Source organism: Leptosomus discolor, chromosome 12, assembly GCF_034619465.1.
Source record: "Leptosomus discolor isolate bLepDis1 chromosome 12, bLepDis1.hap2, whole genome shotgun sequence".
NCBI classification, from domain to species: Eukaryota; Metazoa; Chordata; class Aves; order Leptosomiformes; family Leptosomidae; genus Leptosomus; species Leptosomus discolor.
The window spans coordinates 1,527,385-1,541,891 of NC_141402.1; the positions used below are offsets into that span (position 1 = coordinate 1,527,385).

Sequence of the window (14,507 nt, forward strand, 5' to 3'; positions counted from 1 at the left end):
ACCACGATGGCCGTGTCCCCACCAGGCCCAGCTCCCGTGTCCCCGTGGGGCTGTGTGTGTCCCCCCTCCCCGAGGCGGGGCCGAACCGGCAGCCTCACCGCGGGCAGCGGCGGTGGGCACGGTGCCCCCCACGGCCCCCGTCCCCCCAGCCGGGAAAGGGGACACCGTCCCGGAGCACCTCAATTATTGATAACCGCTCGGGTTGCCGTGGCCCGGCTCTGCCCGTGGCACGCTGCCCCCCTCGCCCGGGTGCCGGGGGGGTGAGGGGGGGCTCTGGTGGGGCACAGCCACCGCGGCACCGGGCCCCCGGCACCGCGCCGTGCCCGCAGCCCCCCGCCCCAGCACATGAGCCACTGCCCACCTCCAGCATCACCTTTATTCTGTAAAACCGGGGAGAGAGGGGGGGGTCCCCATGGGCACAGGGTGGGCACACAGCACCCACGACACCCCCACACCGAGGGGGAGCGTGGGTGCTGGGAGGAGGGGCACCCCCATGACACCTGCCCCCGCCATCCCTGGGGGGGGGCGGTTCTGGGTCACCCCCCACCTCCAGGCATCCACTGCACCCCCTCCAACCCCCCCCCGCACCTCCACGGTAGCTGCCCCCAACCCACACCCACCGTGCCCCCCCCCCCCCCAGCCCCGGGGGTGGGTGGGGGGTTTCGGGGTGCAGGGGGCAGGCTTCAGCCAGCAGGTTTTGGGGCTCTCCTCGGCCCCCATCCCGCACCCACCGTGCCCCCCCAACACAGCCCCGGGGGTGAGTGGGTGGGGGGTTTCGGGGTGGGGGTGGGGGGGCCCAGGCTTCAACACCAGCAGGTTTTGGGGCTCTCCTCGCTCCCCGGGGGCTGCTGCTCATCCTCTTCCAGGCGGGCCAGGGTGGGGGTGCGGGGGGGGGCCCGCAGCCCCTCCAGCTCCTTGCGGTGCGCCTGCAGCACCAGCTCCGTCAGCCGCGTGAAGGACTGTGGTGGGGGGGGGGGGTGAGTTTGGGGGACCCCCCTGGCCCCCCCTTCAAACCCCCCCCCCGGCCCCACCCCCCACCCCCCCCACACACCTCCTTGATGTTGAGGTTGCTGCAGGCGCTGGTCTCGTAGAAGTCCATCCCGTACTCCCTGGCCAGCTGCAGGGCGAGGGACCACCGTGATTTTGGGGGGGGGGGGGGGGGGGGTGTCAGTACCCCCAGACCCCCTTCCCCTACCCCACCAGCATGTGCACAGCCAGGCACGGACAGACGGACGAGCTGTGCTGCCCATGATGGCACCGGGGCACCGGGGCGGGGGGGTGGCATCCCCTAGGGTCGGGCACTGGGGTCACTGGGGGGGGGGTGTCCCTGGGCGTGCTGGAAGTGCAGGGAGGGGGGGCCCTGGGGGTCCCCAAGGGGGGAAACAGGCTTAAGAGCAGCCCTGGGGGTGCACAGGCACTGGGGAGGGGTCCCTAGACTCACTGCGGGGTGCAGGAGTCCATGGGGGGGGTTCCCTGGCCACACTGGGGTCTGAGGCGGGGGGGCGGTTAGGGGTCCCTGGTGACAGAGAAGACTGCAGGGGGGGGGGGGGTGTCCTTGGGTCCGGGGGGGGGTGGATTTGGGGTGCAGAGCGGGGGGTATCCCCAGACACAGGTAGGGCTGCAGGAGGGTTGTTGGGGTCCCTGGAAAGTGCAAGGGGGGGGGGGGGGGGGGGCTGTGTCCATGCTGAGGGCATGGGGAGGGGGGGGGCTTTGGCCACCCTGGGGGTGCAAGGGGGGGGGTGGGGGGTGTCCTGCCCCCCCCCCCCCCCCCGGGGGCACACGCCAGCCCCCGCTCACCTGCAGCCCTTGCTCTTTGGCCACTTGCCTCTTGTGCTCCTCGTCCGCCTTGTTCCCGATGAGGATCTTCTGGACGCCGTCGGGTGCGTACTGGGGAGGAGGGGGGGCGGCGTGAGGATATCCCCCCCCCCCCCCCCCTCATCCCCACCACCAGGGCGGGGGACGACGACGACTCCCGGACTCCCCCCCCCTCCAATATGCCCTCACCCCCCTCCCCACCTCATCCACGTCGCTGGCCCACTTCACGATGTGCTGGTAGGAGCGCTCGCTGCCGATGTCGTACACCAGGAAGATGCCCTGCGGGAGGAGGGGGGCGGCCATTTATACCCCCCCCCAAACCACACCCCCCCGTGCCTCAGTTTCCCTCTCCTGTGTGCCAGGATGAGACAAGACTCCCCCGTCTCCCCATTACCTGCGCCCGCCGGTAGTACTGCTTGGTGATGGTCTGGTACCGCTCCTGGCCTGCCGTGTCCTGCAGCCGGGGGAGAGGGGAGAGTCAGTGCCGCCACCCACGGCACGAGTTGGTCAGGGCTCAGCCCCCAGCCTGGGCAAGGGGGGGGGGGGGGGATGGGGGGGGGGGGGGAGCGGGGTTCAGCCCCCCCCCCCCCCCCCCAAATCCCCCCCCTCTCCCACCCCGGCACTCACCAGATCTGTATCCGCACCTTGATGCCGTCCACTTCGATGGTTTTCATCTTGAAGTCGACGCCTGGGATGGGGAGGGGTTACGGGGCGCCCCCGGGGTGTCCCGCCCGGTGTCACACACCCCCCACACCCCCCCCCCATCACGGCAGCTGCTGTCACCAGGGTCCCTCCGGTCCCCTCACCCTCTCCTGGCCCACGCCGAGCCCCGCCGTGCCGCCTAACCGTGTGCCAGGGCTTGGCCCGTGCCCGGAGCCATGGCCCGGTGCCCCGGTGGCGGCCCGGTGCCGGTGCCCACGCCTAGTCCTGGGCCTGGCAGGTGACTGTGGGTGCTGGCCCCACTGCCAGGCAGGTGCTCCCGGTGCTTCCCAGTGCCCCCGGTTCCCCAGGGCCATGGCTGCCCAGTGCCATGGCTGCCTGGTGCCCCTGGTGCCCAGTGCCACAGCTGCCCGGCGCCCACCGTTTCCCAGTTCCCCCGGTGCCGTGGCTACCCAGTGTTCCCAGTTTCCCGGTACCATGGTTCCCCAGTGCCATCACTGCCCAGTGCTCCCCATTCCTGGCTCCCCAGTGTTCTCATTCTCCCCATTCCTGGCTCCCCAGTGCTCCTGGTTCCCCCGTGCCACGGCTGCCCAGTGTTCCCAGTTCCCCAGTGCCCACGGTTTCCTGGCACTGGTTCCCTGGCACTCCTGGTTCCGCGGTGCTGCTGCTGCTGCCCGGTGCCGCAGCTCTCTGGTGCCCACGGTTTCCCCGATGCTGTGGCTGCCCGGTGCTCCCGGTTTCCCGGTTCTCCCGTGATATAGCTGCCCCATACTCCCAGTTCCCCAGTGCCACGGCTGCCCAGTGCCCCCAGTGCCCACGGTTTTCCCGTTCCTGGGTGCCCACAGCTCCTGGTACCCATGGTTTCCCGGTTCCCCGGTGCTGCAGCTGCCCGGTGCTCCCAGTTCCCCGGTGCCACGGCTCCCCAGTTCCCTGATGCTCCCAGTGCCCACAGCTGCCCCATTCCCCGGTGCTGCGGCTCCCCAGCGCTCCTGTGCCCCAGTGCTCCCAGTTTTCCCGTTCCCCAGTGCACACAGTTTCCCGGTGCTCCTGCTTCCCGGTGCCCACATTTTCCCACTTCCCCGGTGCTCCCGTTCCCCGGTTTCCCGGTGCTGCGGCTCCCCAGTGCTCCCCCTTTTCCCGTTCCCCAGTGCCCACGGTTTCCCGGTGCTCCTGTTCGCCGGTGCCCACGGTTTGCCTCTTCCCCGGTGCTGGTGCTCTCTGGTGCCCACGGTTTCCCGGTTCCCCGGTGCTGCGGCTCCCCAGTGCTCCCGTTCCCCGGTGCTCCCGCTTCTCCCGTTCCCCGGTGCCCACGGTTTCCCGCTTCCCTGGTGCTGGGGCTCTCTGGTGCCCACGGCTTCCCCGTTCCCCGGTGCTCCCGGTTCCCCGGTGCTGCAGCTCCCCAGTGCTCCCGTTCCCCGGTGCCCACCGTTTCCCACTTCCCCGGTGCTCCCGGTTCCCGGTGCTGCGGCTCCCCAGTGCTCCTGCTTTTCCCGTTCCCCAGTGCCCACCGTCTCCCACTTCCCTGGTGCTGAGGCTCTCTGGTGCCCACGGTTTCCCGGTTCCCCGGTGCTGCGGCTCCCCAGTGCTCCCGTTCCCCGGTACTCCCGCTCTTCCCGTTCCCCGGTGCCCACCGTTTCCCGGTTCCCCGGTGCTGCTGCTCCCCGGTGCTCCCGCTTTTCCCGTTCCCCGGTGCCCACCGTTTCCCACTTCCCCGCTACCGCTGCCGCCGGCTGCTCTTCCCCACCACCCCCCTCCCCTCCCCTCCCCTCCCCCGCCGCGGCGGCGCCGGTTCCCGGTACCGATGGTGAGATGTGGGCGGGGTGGAACTGGTTGTCGGTGAACCGGCAGAGCAGACAGGTCTTGCCCACGCCCGAGTCCCCCAGCAGCAAGCAACCGGAACAACACGTCGTACTGCTTGGCCATGGCGGGCCGGGCCCGGGGCCGCCGCCGCCGCCGCCGCTACCGGGAACGGCAGCGCTGCGCCGCCGGGCTGGCACCGGGGCGGGGCGCGGGGCGGGGGGATGCACCGGGGGATGCACCGGGGAAGAGGGGGGTGGGACGCACCGGGATGCACTGGGGAAGAGGACGGGGGTGGGACACACTGGGGATGCACCGGGGGATGCACCGGGGAAGAGGAGGGGAGTGGGACGCACGGGGGATGCACCGGAGATGCACCGGGGAAGAGGAGGGGGTGGGACGCACCGGGGATGCACCGGAGAAGAGGACGGGGGTGGGACACACCGGGGATGCACCGGGGGATGCACCGGGGGAGGGGAGTGGGACGCACCGGAGATGCACCGGGGAAGAGGACGGGGGTGGGACACACCGGGGATGCACCGGGGGATGCACTGGGGAAGAGGACGGGGGGTGGGACGCACCGGGGATGTACCGGGGGATGCACCGACGGCGGGGACACGCACACACACACACCCCCCCACCCCGCACACACCGGGAGATGCTCTGGGGCGGGGGATGCACCGGGAGGGGACACGGGTGGGGAGACCGGGAGATGCTCCCGGGCACCGGGGGGGACACGGGGAGGGGACAGCACTGGACGCACCAGGACTGCCCCCCCCCCCCCCGCGAGGGGAGAGTGGGGACACGAGGGGGCACGGGTGGCGGTGCAGCAGGGGACACGGGGTGACACAGAGGGGTGCCCCAGGGGACAGCCCGGAGGGACCGGGGGGGCACCCAGGGGACACCGGGGGTTCCCGGGGCTGGAGGGTCCCCGGGGTAGGACAGGGGTGCGGTGAGGGGCTGCAGCGGGTGCTGGGGTGCGGTGGTGGGTGCTGGGTACGATGCTGAGTACTGGGGTGCGGTGCTGGGTGCGGTGCTGCAGTGCTGGGTGCGGTGCTGGGTGCCGGGGTGCGGTGCTGGGGCACAGTGGTGGGTGCTGGGGTGCAGTGGTGGGGTGCTGGGGTGCAGTGGTGGGGCACAGTGCTGGGTGCTGGGTGTTGGGGTGTGGTGGTTGGTGCGGTGCTGGGGCGCATGTGGTGGGTGCTGGGGTGTGGTGGTGTGTGCTGGGTGCGGCTGCTGGGTGTCGTGCTGGGTGTTGGGGTGCGGTGCTGGGTGTTGGGGTGTGGTGGTTGGTGTGGTGCTGGGTGCTGGGGCACAGTGGTGGGTGCTGGGGTGCAGTGGTGGGTGCCGGGGCGTGGTGCTGGGTGCTGGGGCGCAGTGTTGGGGCACAGTGCCGGGTGCGGTGCTGGGTGTTGTGCTGGGTGTTGGGGTGCGGTGCTGGGTTTTGGGTGTGGTGGTTGGTGTGGTGCTGGGTGCTGGGGCGCAGTGTTGGGGCACAGCGCCGGGTGCGGTGCTGGGTGCGGTGTTCGGTGCCGGGTGCGGTGCTGGATGAGGTGCTGGGTGTTGGGGCGCAGCGCTGGGTGCCGGGGTGCGGTGCTGGGGCGCAGTGTCGGGGCACGGTGCCGGGTGCCGGTGTTTGGCGCCAGGTGCGGAGTTGGGTGCCGGTGTTGGGTGCCGGGGCGCAGCTCGCGGCAGACGAGGCGCAGCGCAGGCCCCGCCCCGGCCCACGGCCACGCGGTGACACCCGCCGCGGCACGTGGCCACGGCCCGACGCGACGCCGCCGTGTGACGCCACGACGCGCCGCTGCAGCGCCCCCGGCACCGTGACGCCACGCCACGCCACGCCACGCCGCGCGGGTGACGCCACGCCGCGCGGTGACGCCACGCCGCGCGGGTGACGCCACGCCGCCGCGTGATGACGCGGCGCGGCGCTCCGGTGCAAGGACGCGGCGCTGTGGCGCGATGACGCCACGCCGCGCTGCAGTGACGCAATACAAGGCAGCGCCGTGCACCCGCGGAGGCCAGGCCTCGGCCGGAGAGCTTCATCGTGACGTCACAGCGCGGTGACGCAACGCGGCGGCGCGCTACCACCACCGCTCTCCCTCCCGCCCTCCCTCCTCGGCGGCTCCGCCGCGCATGCGCGCGCGGGGCCGGGCGGCGGCGGGGCGGGGCGAGGTGAGGAGGGGCGGGGCGAGGGGGGGCGTGGCCGCGTGTCCCCGCCCGGCCGCCGTCGTCCCGCTGGCCCCGCCGGCGCGAGCCGCCCGCAGCATGGCGGGAGCGTCCCCCCCCCCGCGGCGGGCGGCGGCGGCTGCGGGACGACGGGGTGCGGACGGCGACCTCGGCCGAGCAGGTACCGGGGGGCGCGGGGCGGGGCCGGGGGGCGGGAGGGAGGGAGGGAGGGAACCGGCCGGGATGGGGGGTGCCGTGGGGCTGCGGGGCAGGGAGCCAAGGGGCGCCGTGGGGCTGGGGTGTGGGTGCCGTGGGGCTGGCTCCGAGGGGGCCAGGGTGCCGTGGGGCTGGGGTGTGGGGTGCCGTGGGGCTGGCTCCGAGGGGGCCAGGGTGCCGTGGGGCTGGGGTGTGGGGTGCCGTGGGGCTGGCTCCGAGGGGGCCAGGGTGCCGTGGGGATGGCTCTGAGAGTGCCAGGGTGCCGTGGGGCTGGCTCCGAGGGGGCCAGGGGTGCCGTGGGGCTGGCTCCGAGGGGGCCAGGGTGCCGTGGGGCTGGCTCTGAGAGTGCCAGGGTGCTGTGGGGCTGGGGTGGGAGGGTGCCATGGGGTGCCATGGGGCTGGGTCTGAAGGTGCCGTGGGGCTCGCTGACCCCCTCCCCAGTTCCTCCCCACGCAGCTGCTGGCCCCGCACCGCCTGTCGCAGCATGTCGGGCACCCAGGGGTTTGGGGGGCTGGGGTAGGGGGGGATCTGCCCCCCACCAGCCGCGGCAGGGACACCCACCGGGGGGCTGTGATACGTCCCCCAGAGCCAGCTCGGGGAGGGCGAGGGGGTCTAGGGGGGGGTCAGCCAGACCCCCGCCCCTCCCTCCCTCCCCACTCCGGCTGGGCCTGATCCAGCCCTGGTGGTGGCTCCCCTGGGCACCAGGATGGGCCCTGATGGGGCGAAAGGTGACGCCGGATTTCTCAGTCCGTGGGGTTCCCGCTCCCCTCCGGCCCCGGCGGGACACGGTGCCCATGGATGGGGCTGCCTGTGCCACCCCTCTGCACCCCCGAGACACCCTGCCCAAGCCCGGGGTATTTTCTGGAGGGCTGGGAGGATTACCCCGCCTTGGGGCCGGTGCCGGGGCGCTGGGTGTTGAGCTCAAGCCTAAACGAGGGGACGGTTGTCGCAAGTCCTTGCCTAATCCCGGGCGCAAAGCTCCTCGGCAGCTCCTGCTAAGCCGCTCCGCTTTGGTTTTCCCGGAGAAGGGGATGAGATGGCGCTGCCGGTAACGGGGAGCGGCCGCGAGCCGGATAAACCCCTGGGATGGGGCTGGGAGCCCGGGGGGCGGCTCGGCAAAGGACCGTGTTTGGGAAGGGCAGAGCCGCTTTCCAGAGCTCACCGTGGGTTTTGTTTCCACCTCCCCGCGGCGGCAGACCAAGGTGGAAGACATCGTGCAGGAGGTCTTTGACGCCTTCAAGACGAACCACCACGCCTCGCAGTAAGTTCCTGCGGCGGAAACTCTCCGAAACGAGAAATACACCCCCTCCCCCCCACCCCCCTTCCCCAAACCAGTGGGCTCTGGTGGCTGCCGAGACCCGTAAGCGAGGGCCCGGCCCGCTCCGGCGGGCGTTGGGGTGGGATCCTGCCCCTTCTCACGGACACAAGCGCTGAACGCGGCGGCGTTGGGGCTCAGGGCTCGTGTCCCCCCTCTCGGCCGAGCCCTGCCCTGCCCTGCCCGTCTTCCAGGTACGTCCTGCAGCGGGAGAAGCACTTCCATTACCTGAAGAGAGGCCTCCGGCAGCTGACCGAAGCCTACGAGGTACCCGTGGTGCCGGCGGTGCTGCCGGGTGCTCTGCCCCGGAGCTGCCACCTCTCCGCTCTGCCCTCCTTCCCCCCCGGGGCTGTTGCTGGAGTTGTCACCCGGCGTTTGACGTCCCCTGGGGCAGCGGTTCCTCGTTGTCCCCCCTTTAGGTTGTGCTCGTCCCCCCCTCTCTGCGGTGATGCTCCGGAGCAGCAGCTCTGGGGGGCTCTCCTGCCTGTACCCTCTGCTGCGGGAGCTCTGCCTGCTCCTGCCTGCACCCCCAGGCCCCGCAACCGCTCCCCGGCCACCCTAAAACCGTCCCCTCTGGTCCCCGCAGTGTCTGGACGCCAGCCGCCCCTGGCTCTGCTACTGGATCCTGCACAGCTTGGAGCTGCTGGACGAGCCCATTCCCCAGTCGGTCGCCTCTGAGTAAGTGGGTGGACACCCACCCCCCCCCCCCCTCCCCGCCCCCCAAGACAGCCTGGGGACCCCCACCGCGGACCTGGCTGCGGGCAGAAGCCCCGTGGGCCACCCGCGTGACGCCGGAGGTGCCACCACCCGCCGTCCCCGCGCGCTGGCAGGACCAAAGGAGCTTTGTCTCCCCCGCGGCCGTCAATGCCGGCTATTCTGCCGGGCAGCGCCTCGTGACGGACGGAGATGGGGGGGAGAGAGAGACGTGACCCCCGGTGCTGACCTCCGGGAGGGGGGAACCAGGGGTTTACCGGGGGTGGGCGGGCCCCTGTCCCCCCCAGGGGTCACGATGCTCCTGCGAGGAGGGGGGGGGGGGTCTCCCTCACCCGGGTGGGAAATATCACCCCACTGGGTGCTGGGGGTGAGGCCAGGCGGGTGTCGGAGCCCCCTTCCCCACCCTGCCCGCCCCCCCCCCCCCTCCTCTCCCCTGCAGCGTCTGCCAGTTCCTGAGCCGCTGCCAGAGCCCCCAAGGTGGCTTCGGGGGGGGGCCCCCGGCCAGCACCCCCACCTCGCCCCCACCTACGCCGCCGTCAACGCGCTCTGCATCATCGGCACGGAGGAGGCGTTCGGCGTCATCGACAGGTACGGCCGGCGGCGTGGCAGGGCCGTGGCGGGGGGCGGTCTGGCCATCCGGCACGGAGCTGGGGGGGGGGGGGAGGCAGGACGTGTGTGTCCGTCCCCCCCCCGCCGCCTGGCAGCCCGCTGGCTCTCGCAGGAAGAAGCTGCTGCAGTACCTGCACTCGCTGAAGCAGCCCGACGGCTCCTTCCTCATGCACGTCGGCGGCGAGACGGACGTCAGGTGGGCTTGGGCGAACGGCTCCGGCGGGCTTCCAGCCGGCTGGGCGCTGGCGCCGCGGTCCTGAGCGCCCGTCTTCCCCCAGGAGCGCCTACTGCGCCGCCGCCGTGGCCTCGCTGACCAACACCCTCACGCCCGCGCTCTTCGCCGGGACGGCCGAGTGGATCGCGAGGTGAGAGCCGGGACGGGGACCGGGACCCCTCGTGTCGGTGCCGTCCTGACCCCCCCCGCCCCACCCGGCCCCTGCCACCACCGCTGCCCACGCAGGTGCCAGAACTGGGAGGGCGGCATCGGCGGGGTGCCGGGGATGGAGGCCCACGGCGGGTACACCTTCTGCGGCGTGGCGGCCTTGGTCATCCTCAAGAAGGAGCATCTGCTGAACCTCCGGAGCTTGCTGGTGAGGGGGCTGGGGAAGGGAGGAAGCAGGGGGGGGGGGGGGGTTGTCTTGGCTGGTTGGTGGTGCCGGGGGGGGGGGTGGGGGTGGTGGTGGGGTTTGTCCCCGTCCTCACGGTGGCACCCGCTCCTCCCCGTCCCCCGCAGCACTGGGTGACTGGCCGGCAGATGCGTTTCGAGGGCGGCTTCCAGGGCCGCTGCAACAAGCTGGTGGACGGCTGCTACTCCTTCTGGCAAGCCGGCCTCCTGCCCCTGCTCCACCGTGCCCTCCACGCCAGGGGTGAGTTGGCCACGGCGGTGGGGGGGGGGGGGGCTCCCAGCTTCCTCCAACCTCCCCCCCCCCCCCCCCCCCAACCCCAGCGTCTCCAGGGATGGAGGAAGGTGTTTGAGGGAGGGAACAAAGCGCAGAGTAACTCGGGTGTCGCCACGTCCCTGGTTTCGGGGGGGCACTCGTGCTTCCCCACAGCAAGGCTTGACGGTCTGCTGGCCCGGCACCTTGGCGGTTCCCTGGGGGGGGGGGGTGTGGGGGGTGTGGGTGTGTGTGAAAAGGCCCCTGGGGGGGTTGGTTTGCCACTTTCTTGGGGAACCCCCCCCCCCAATATTTCACCGGCTTCCCCTTGCAGGCGACACGGCGCTCAGCATGGGGCGCTGGATGTTCGACCAGGCGGCGCTGCAGGAATACATCCTGCTCTGCTGCCAGTGCCCGGCCGGGGGGCTGCTCGACAAACCGGGCAAGTGAGTCCCAGCTCGGGGCCGGGGGGCTTGCTGGTGCCTTGGACCACCCCCCCCCCCTTTATACTAAGCACCCCAATTTCTCCCTTCTGCCTTGCCCCAGGTCCCGGGATTTCTACCACACGTGCTACTGCCTGAGCGGGCTGGCCATCGCCCAGCACTTCGGCAGCGGCGACCTCCACCACGAGGTGGTCCTGGGCGTCCCCGAGAACCGCCTGGTAGGTGCCGGGCATCGCCGGGGGGCGCCGGGTTAATGCCAGAAAAAAGCATTAACCTCGTTATTCATTCTCTCTCTCCTTCTCCCCTTCTCCTTCTCCCCTTCTCCTTCTCTCCTTCTCTCCTTCTCCCCTTCTCCTTCTCTCCTTCTCCCCTTCTCCTTCTCTCCTTCTCCCCTTCTCCTTCTCTCCTTCTCCCCTTCTCCTTCTCTCCTTCTCCCCTTCTCCTTCTCTCCTTCTCCCCTTCTCCTTCTCTCCTTCTCCCCTTCTCCTTCTCTCCTTCTCCCCTTCTCCTTCTCTCCTTCTCCCCTTCTCCTTCTCTCCTTCTCCCCTTCTCCTTCTCTCCTTCTCCCCTTCTCCTTCTCTCCTTCTCCCCTTCTCCTTCTCTCCTTCTCCCCTTCTCCTTCTCTCCTTCTCCCCTTCTCCTTCTCCCCTTCTCCTTCTCCCCCTCTCCCTCTCCCCTCCCAGCAAGCCACACACCCCGTCTACAACATCGCCCCCGAGAAGGTGGCGAGAGCCGTGATGCACTTCTTGCAGCAGCCGGTGCCCACCCTGGAGCCGGCGGCCGCTGCCGACTGAGGGTCCCCCCGCCGCTGCCCTCGGACTGTGCCGAGCCGCCCTGCCCGGCGCCGGCGGGGAGCTGCCGCGGCGCGGCCGGTCTCGGCGCAGCCGGGCAGAGCGAGGTGCTCAGGGTGCTAGCAATACCAAAAAACCGGCTGGCCCCGTGGCTACCAGGTGCCCCGCTGCCCTCCCGGCAAGGAGCCGAGGGGGTGGGGGGCAGGGGGGGGGGACGGACAGGGGCCGTGGCAGAGCTTTTTGGCATCAATAAACCCGAACCGACACCTGCAGCGTCCTGTGCGCGGGGGAGGGCCCGTGGCTGCCGCCGGGGACGCGGGGCAGGAGGTGCCGCCGCCCCAAGAACACGGGGAAGGATAAAATTAAGGGGTTTTTTTTGGCTTTTTTTTTTTTTTTTTATTATTATTTATAGTCTTATAGTAAAGGGAAGCCTTAACTTGCAAGACAACTCTGGGCAGTATGTACAACATACCTCATGGAATGAATGGCATCGAAAGGGGGACGGGGGGGGGGGGGACGGGGGGGGTCACCTACGGGGCAGGGACGGGCCACTAGAGTTCAGAAAAATGCCACGGAGGTGGGGAAGGGCTGGGGGGGGGGAGGAGGAGACCACCCAGCCTGCCCCCCCCCCCCCAACCCTATAGAGGGAGGGGTGCAGGCGCTGCCCTCGCCCCCCTCCCCTCCGGCTCTCGCTGGGGGGGGGGCAGCGGTGGAATTGCACACGCTGAAAATAAATAGCGAGACCCCCCCCCGACCCCCCCCCTCCCCAGGGCTTGCCAGGGGAGAGGGGGGGTGCAAGTGCAGCTCCCTGGGGGGGAGGGGGGGGGGGGGGGGCTGGCTTTTTTTTTTTTTGGGGGGGGTGGGGGGCGCTACCTGGCTCCCCCCCACCTTCCAGCTCAAGCCCGCCGTGGTCCACGGGGTATAAATAGAAACGCTCATACAAAACCAGAAGGGAGAGGGGGCTCGCTGGTGGCGGGAGGGCGACGGGGACATCTCACAGCCCCCCAAATTTCCACCCCCCCCCCACCCCACCTTGCCTCAAGTCTGTTGGGTGGGTGCTGCGAGGCCCCTCTTGGCCGGCTTCCCCCCCCCCACCCCCCCACCCCTCCAATTCCTCCCCTCCGGGGCGGTTGCGGTGAGAGCGGGGCAAGGGCCGGGGAGGGCTTGGGAAGCTGCAGTCCGAGCGCCTCTACGAGAGAAGGGAGAGCAGAGTCCTTACGCAGCCGGGTTGGGGGGGGGTCGGCGGGGGGCCCCCCCTAACTGGCCTCCATGCGCAGCTTCTTCCTGTTTTGGGGCTCGTCGGGCTCCGAGTCGGAGCTGGAGTCGGAGCCGCCGTCGAAGGCGGAGATGGCGCTGCCTTTGGGGTTGGTGTAGAGGCTGTTGGTGTCCGGCGCCGGGTAGTTGGCCTGAAGCTGAGCGCTCGACCGGGCCTTCTCCAGCGCACGCACTGCAAGGCAGGGGCACCGTGTCACCCCCTTCCTCCCCAAACCCCCGGGAAGGGGCCTCCGGCCTCCTCCCCAAACCCCTGGAATGGGGGCTCCAGCAGGCACAGGTGTCACCCCCCCCAACCCCGGCTCCTGTGGGACCCTCCGGCCTCTTCCTAATCCCACTGGAAAGGGGCCTCCAGCAGGCACAGGTGTGTCCCCCCCCAAACCCCCTGGAATGGGGGCTCCAGCAGGCACAGGTGTCGCCCCCCAACCTTGGTTCCTGTGGGACACTCCGGCCTCCTAATCCCCCTGGAAGGGGGGGCTCCAGCAGACGCAGGTGTCACCCCCCCAAACCCCCTGGAATGGGGGCTCCAGCAGTGTCACCCTCAAACCCTGGTTCCTGTGGGACCCTCTGGCCTCCTCCTAATCCCTCTGGAAGGGGGGGGCTCCAGCAGGCACAGGTGTCACCCCCCCAAACCCCCTGGAAGGGGGGCTCCAGCAGGTGCAGGTGTCGCCCCCCAACCCTGGCTCCCGTGGGACCCTCCGGCCTCCTCCTAATCCCCCTGGAAGGGGGGGCTCCAGCAGACGCAGGTGTCACCCCCCTAAACCCCCTGGAAGGGGGGCTCCAGCAGGCACAAGTGTCACCCCCAAACCCTGGTTCCCGTGGGACCCTATGGCCTCCTCCTAATCCCCCTGGAAGGGGGGGCTCCAGCAGACGCAGGTGTCACCCCCCCAAACCCCCTGGAATGGGGGCTCCAGCAGTGTCACCCTCAAACCCTGGTTCCTGTGGGACCCTCTGGCCTCCTCCTAATCCCTCTGGAAGGGGGGGCTCCAGCAGGCACAGGTGTCACCCCCCCCCAAACCCCCTGGAAGGGGGGCTCCAGCAGGCGCAGGTGTCGCCCCCCAACCTTGGTTCCTGTGGGACCCTCCGGCCTCCTAATCCCCCTGGAAGGGGGGGCTCCAGCAGACGCAGGTGTCACCCCCCCAAACCCCCTGGAAGGGGGGCTCCATCAGACACAAGTGTCACCCCCAAACCCTGGTTCCCGTGGGACCCTATGGCCTCCTCCTAATTCTGCTGGAAGGGGGGCTCCAGCAGGCACAGGTGTCACCCCCCAACCCCGGCTCCCGTGGGACCCTCCGGCCTCCTAATTCCCCTGGAATGGGGGGCTCCAGCAGTGTCACCCTCAAACCCTGGTTCCTGTGGGACCCTCTGGCCTCCTCCTAATTCCGCTGGAAGGGGGGCTCCAACAGGCGCAGGTGTCACCCCCCCAAACCCCCTGGAAGGGGGGGATCCAGCAGGCACAGGTGTCGCCCCCCAACCCTGGTTCCTGTGGGACCCTTGGGCCTACTCCTAATTCCCCTGGAAGGGGGGCTCCAGCAGGCGCAGGTATCACCTCCCCCAAACCCCCTGGGAGGGGGGCTCCGGCAGGCCCAGGTGTTGCCCCCCAACCCTGGCTCCCGTGGGACCCTCCGGCCTCCTAATTCCCCTGGAAGGGTGGTTCCAGCAGGCGCAGGTGTCACCCCCCCCAAACCTCCTGGAAGGGGGGCTCCGGCAGGCCCAGGTGTCCCCCCCCCCCAAACCCCCTGGGAGGGGGGCTCCGGCAGGCACAGGTGTCACCTCCCCCAAACCCCCTGGAAGGGGGGGCTCCGGCAGGCGCAGGTGTTGCCCCCCAACA

At 70.6% G+C, this 14,507-nt stretch overlaps 3 protein-coding genes across 3 annotated transcripts in view; 1 reads left to right on the forward strand and 2 right to left on the reverse strand.

Moving 5' to 3' along the window:
- Nucleotides 1-803: 803 nt before the first annotated feature.
- RAB15 (RAB15, member RAS oncogene family) lies at nt 804-4,398 on the reverse strand. The gene is given in 9 exon segments (XM_086472306.1): nt 804-959; nt 1,052-1,117; nt 1,798-1,887; nt 2,017-2,094; nt 2,210-2,269; nt 2,439-2,503; nt 2,622; nt 4,275-4,364; nt 4,366-4,398. Coding segments are annotated over 9 exon segments (639 nt in total).
- A 1,836-nt stretch (nt 4,399-6,234) lies between these two features.
- On the forward strand, nt 6,235-11,431 carry FNTB (farnesyltransferase, CAAX box, subunit beta). The gene is given in 14 exon segments (XM_086472372.1): nt 6,235-6,319; nt 6,540-6,622; nt 7,854-7,918; nt 8,167-8,239; nt 8,559-8,650; nt 9,126-9,180; nt 9,183-9,274; nt 9,408-9,491; nt 9,574-9,660; nt 9,756-9,885; nt 10,029-10,161; nt 10,505-10,616; nt 10,717-10,831; nt 11,297-11,431. Coding segments are annotated over 14 exon segments (1,317 nt in total). The 3' UTR covers nt 11,408-11,431.
- A 1,093-nt stretch (nt 11,432-12,524) lies between these two features.
- Nucleotides 12,525-14,507, reverse strand: part of LOC147414578 (protein unc-93 homolog B1-like) — a 4,607-nt gene continuing 2,624 nt past the window's right edge. The window contains exon 11 of the mRNA XM_086472373.1: nt 12,525-12,883. Within this exon, the coding sequence (XP_086328499.1) occupies nt 12,661-12,883 (223 nt within the window). The 3' untranslated portion in view covers nt 12,525-12,660. The remainder of the gene's footprint in view (nt 12,884-14,507) is intronic.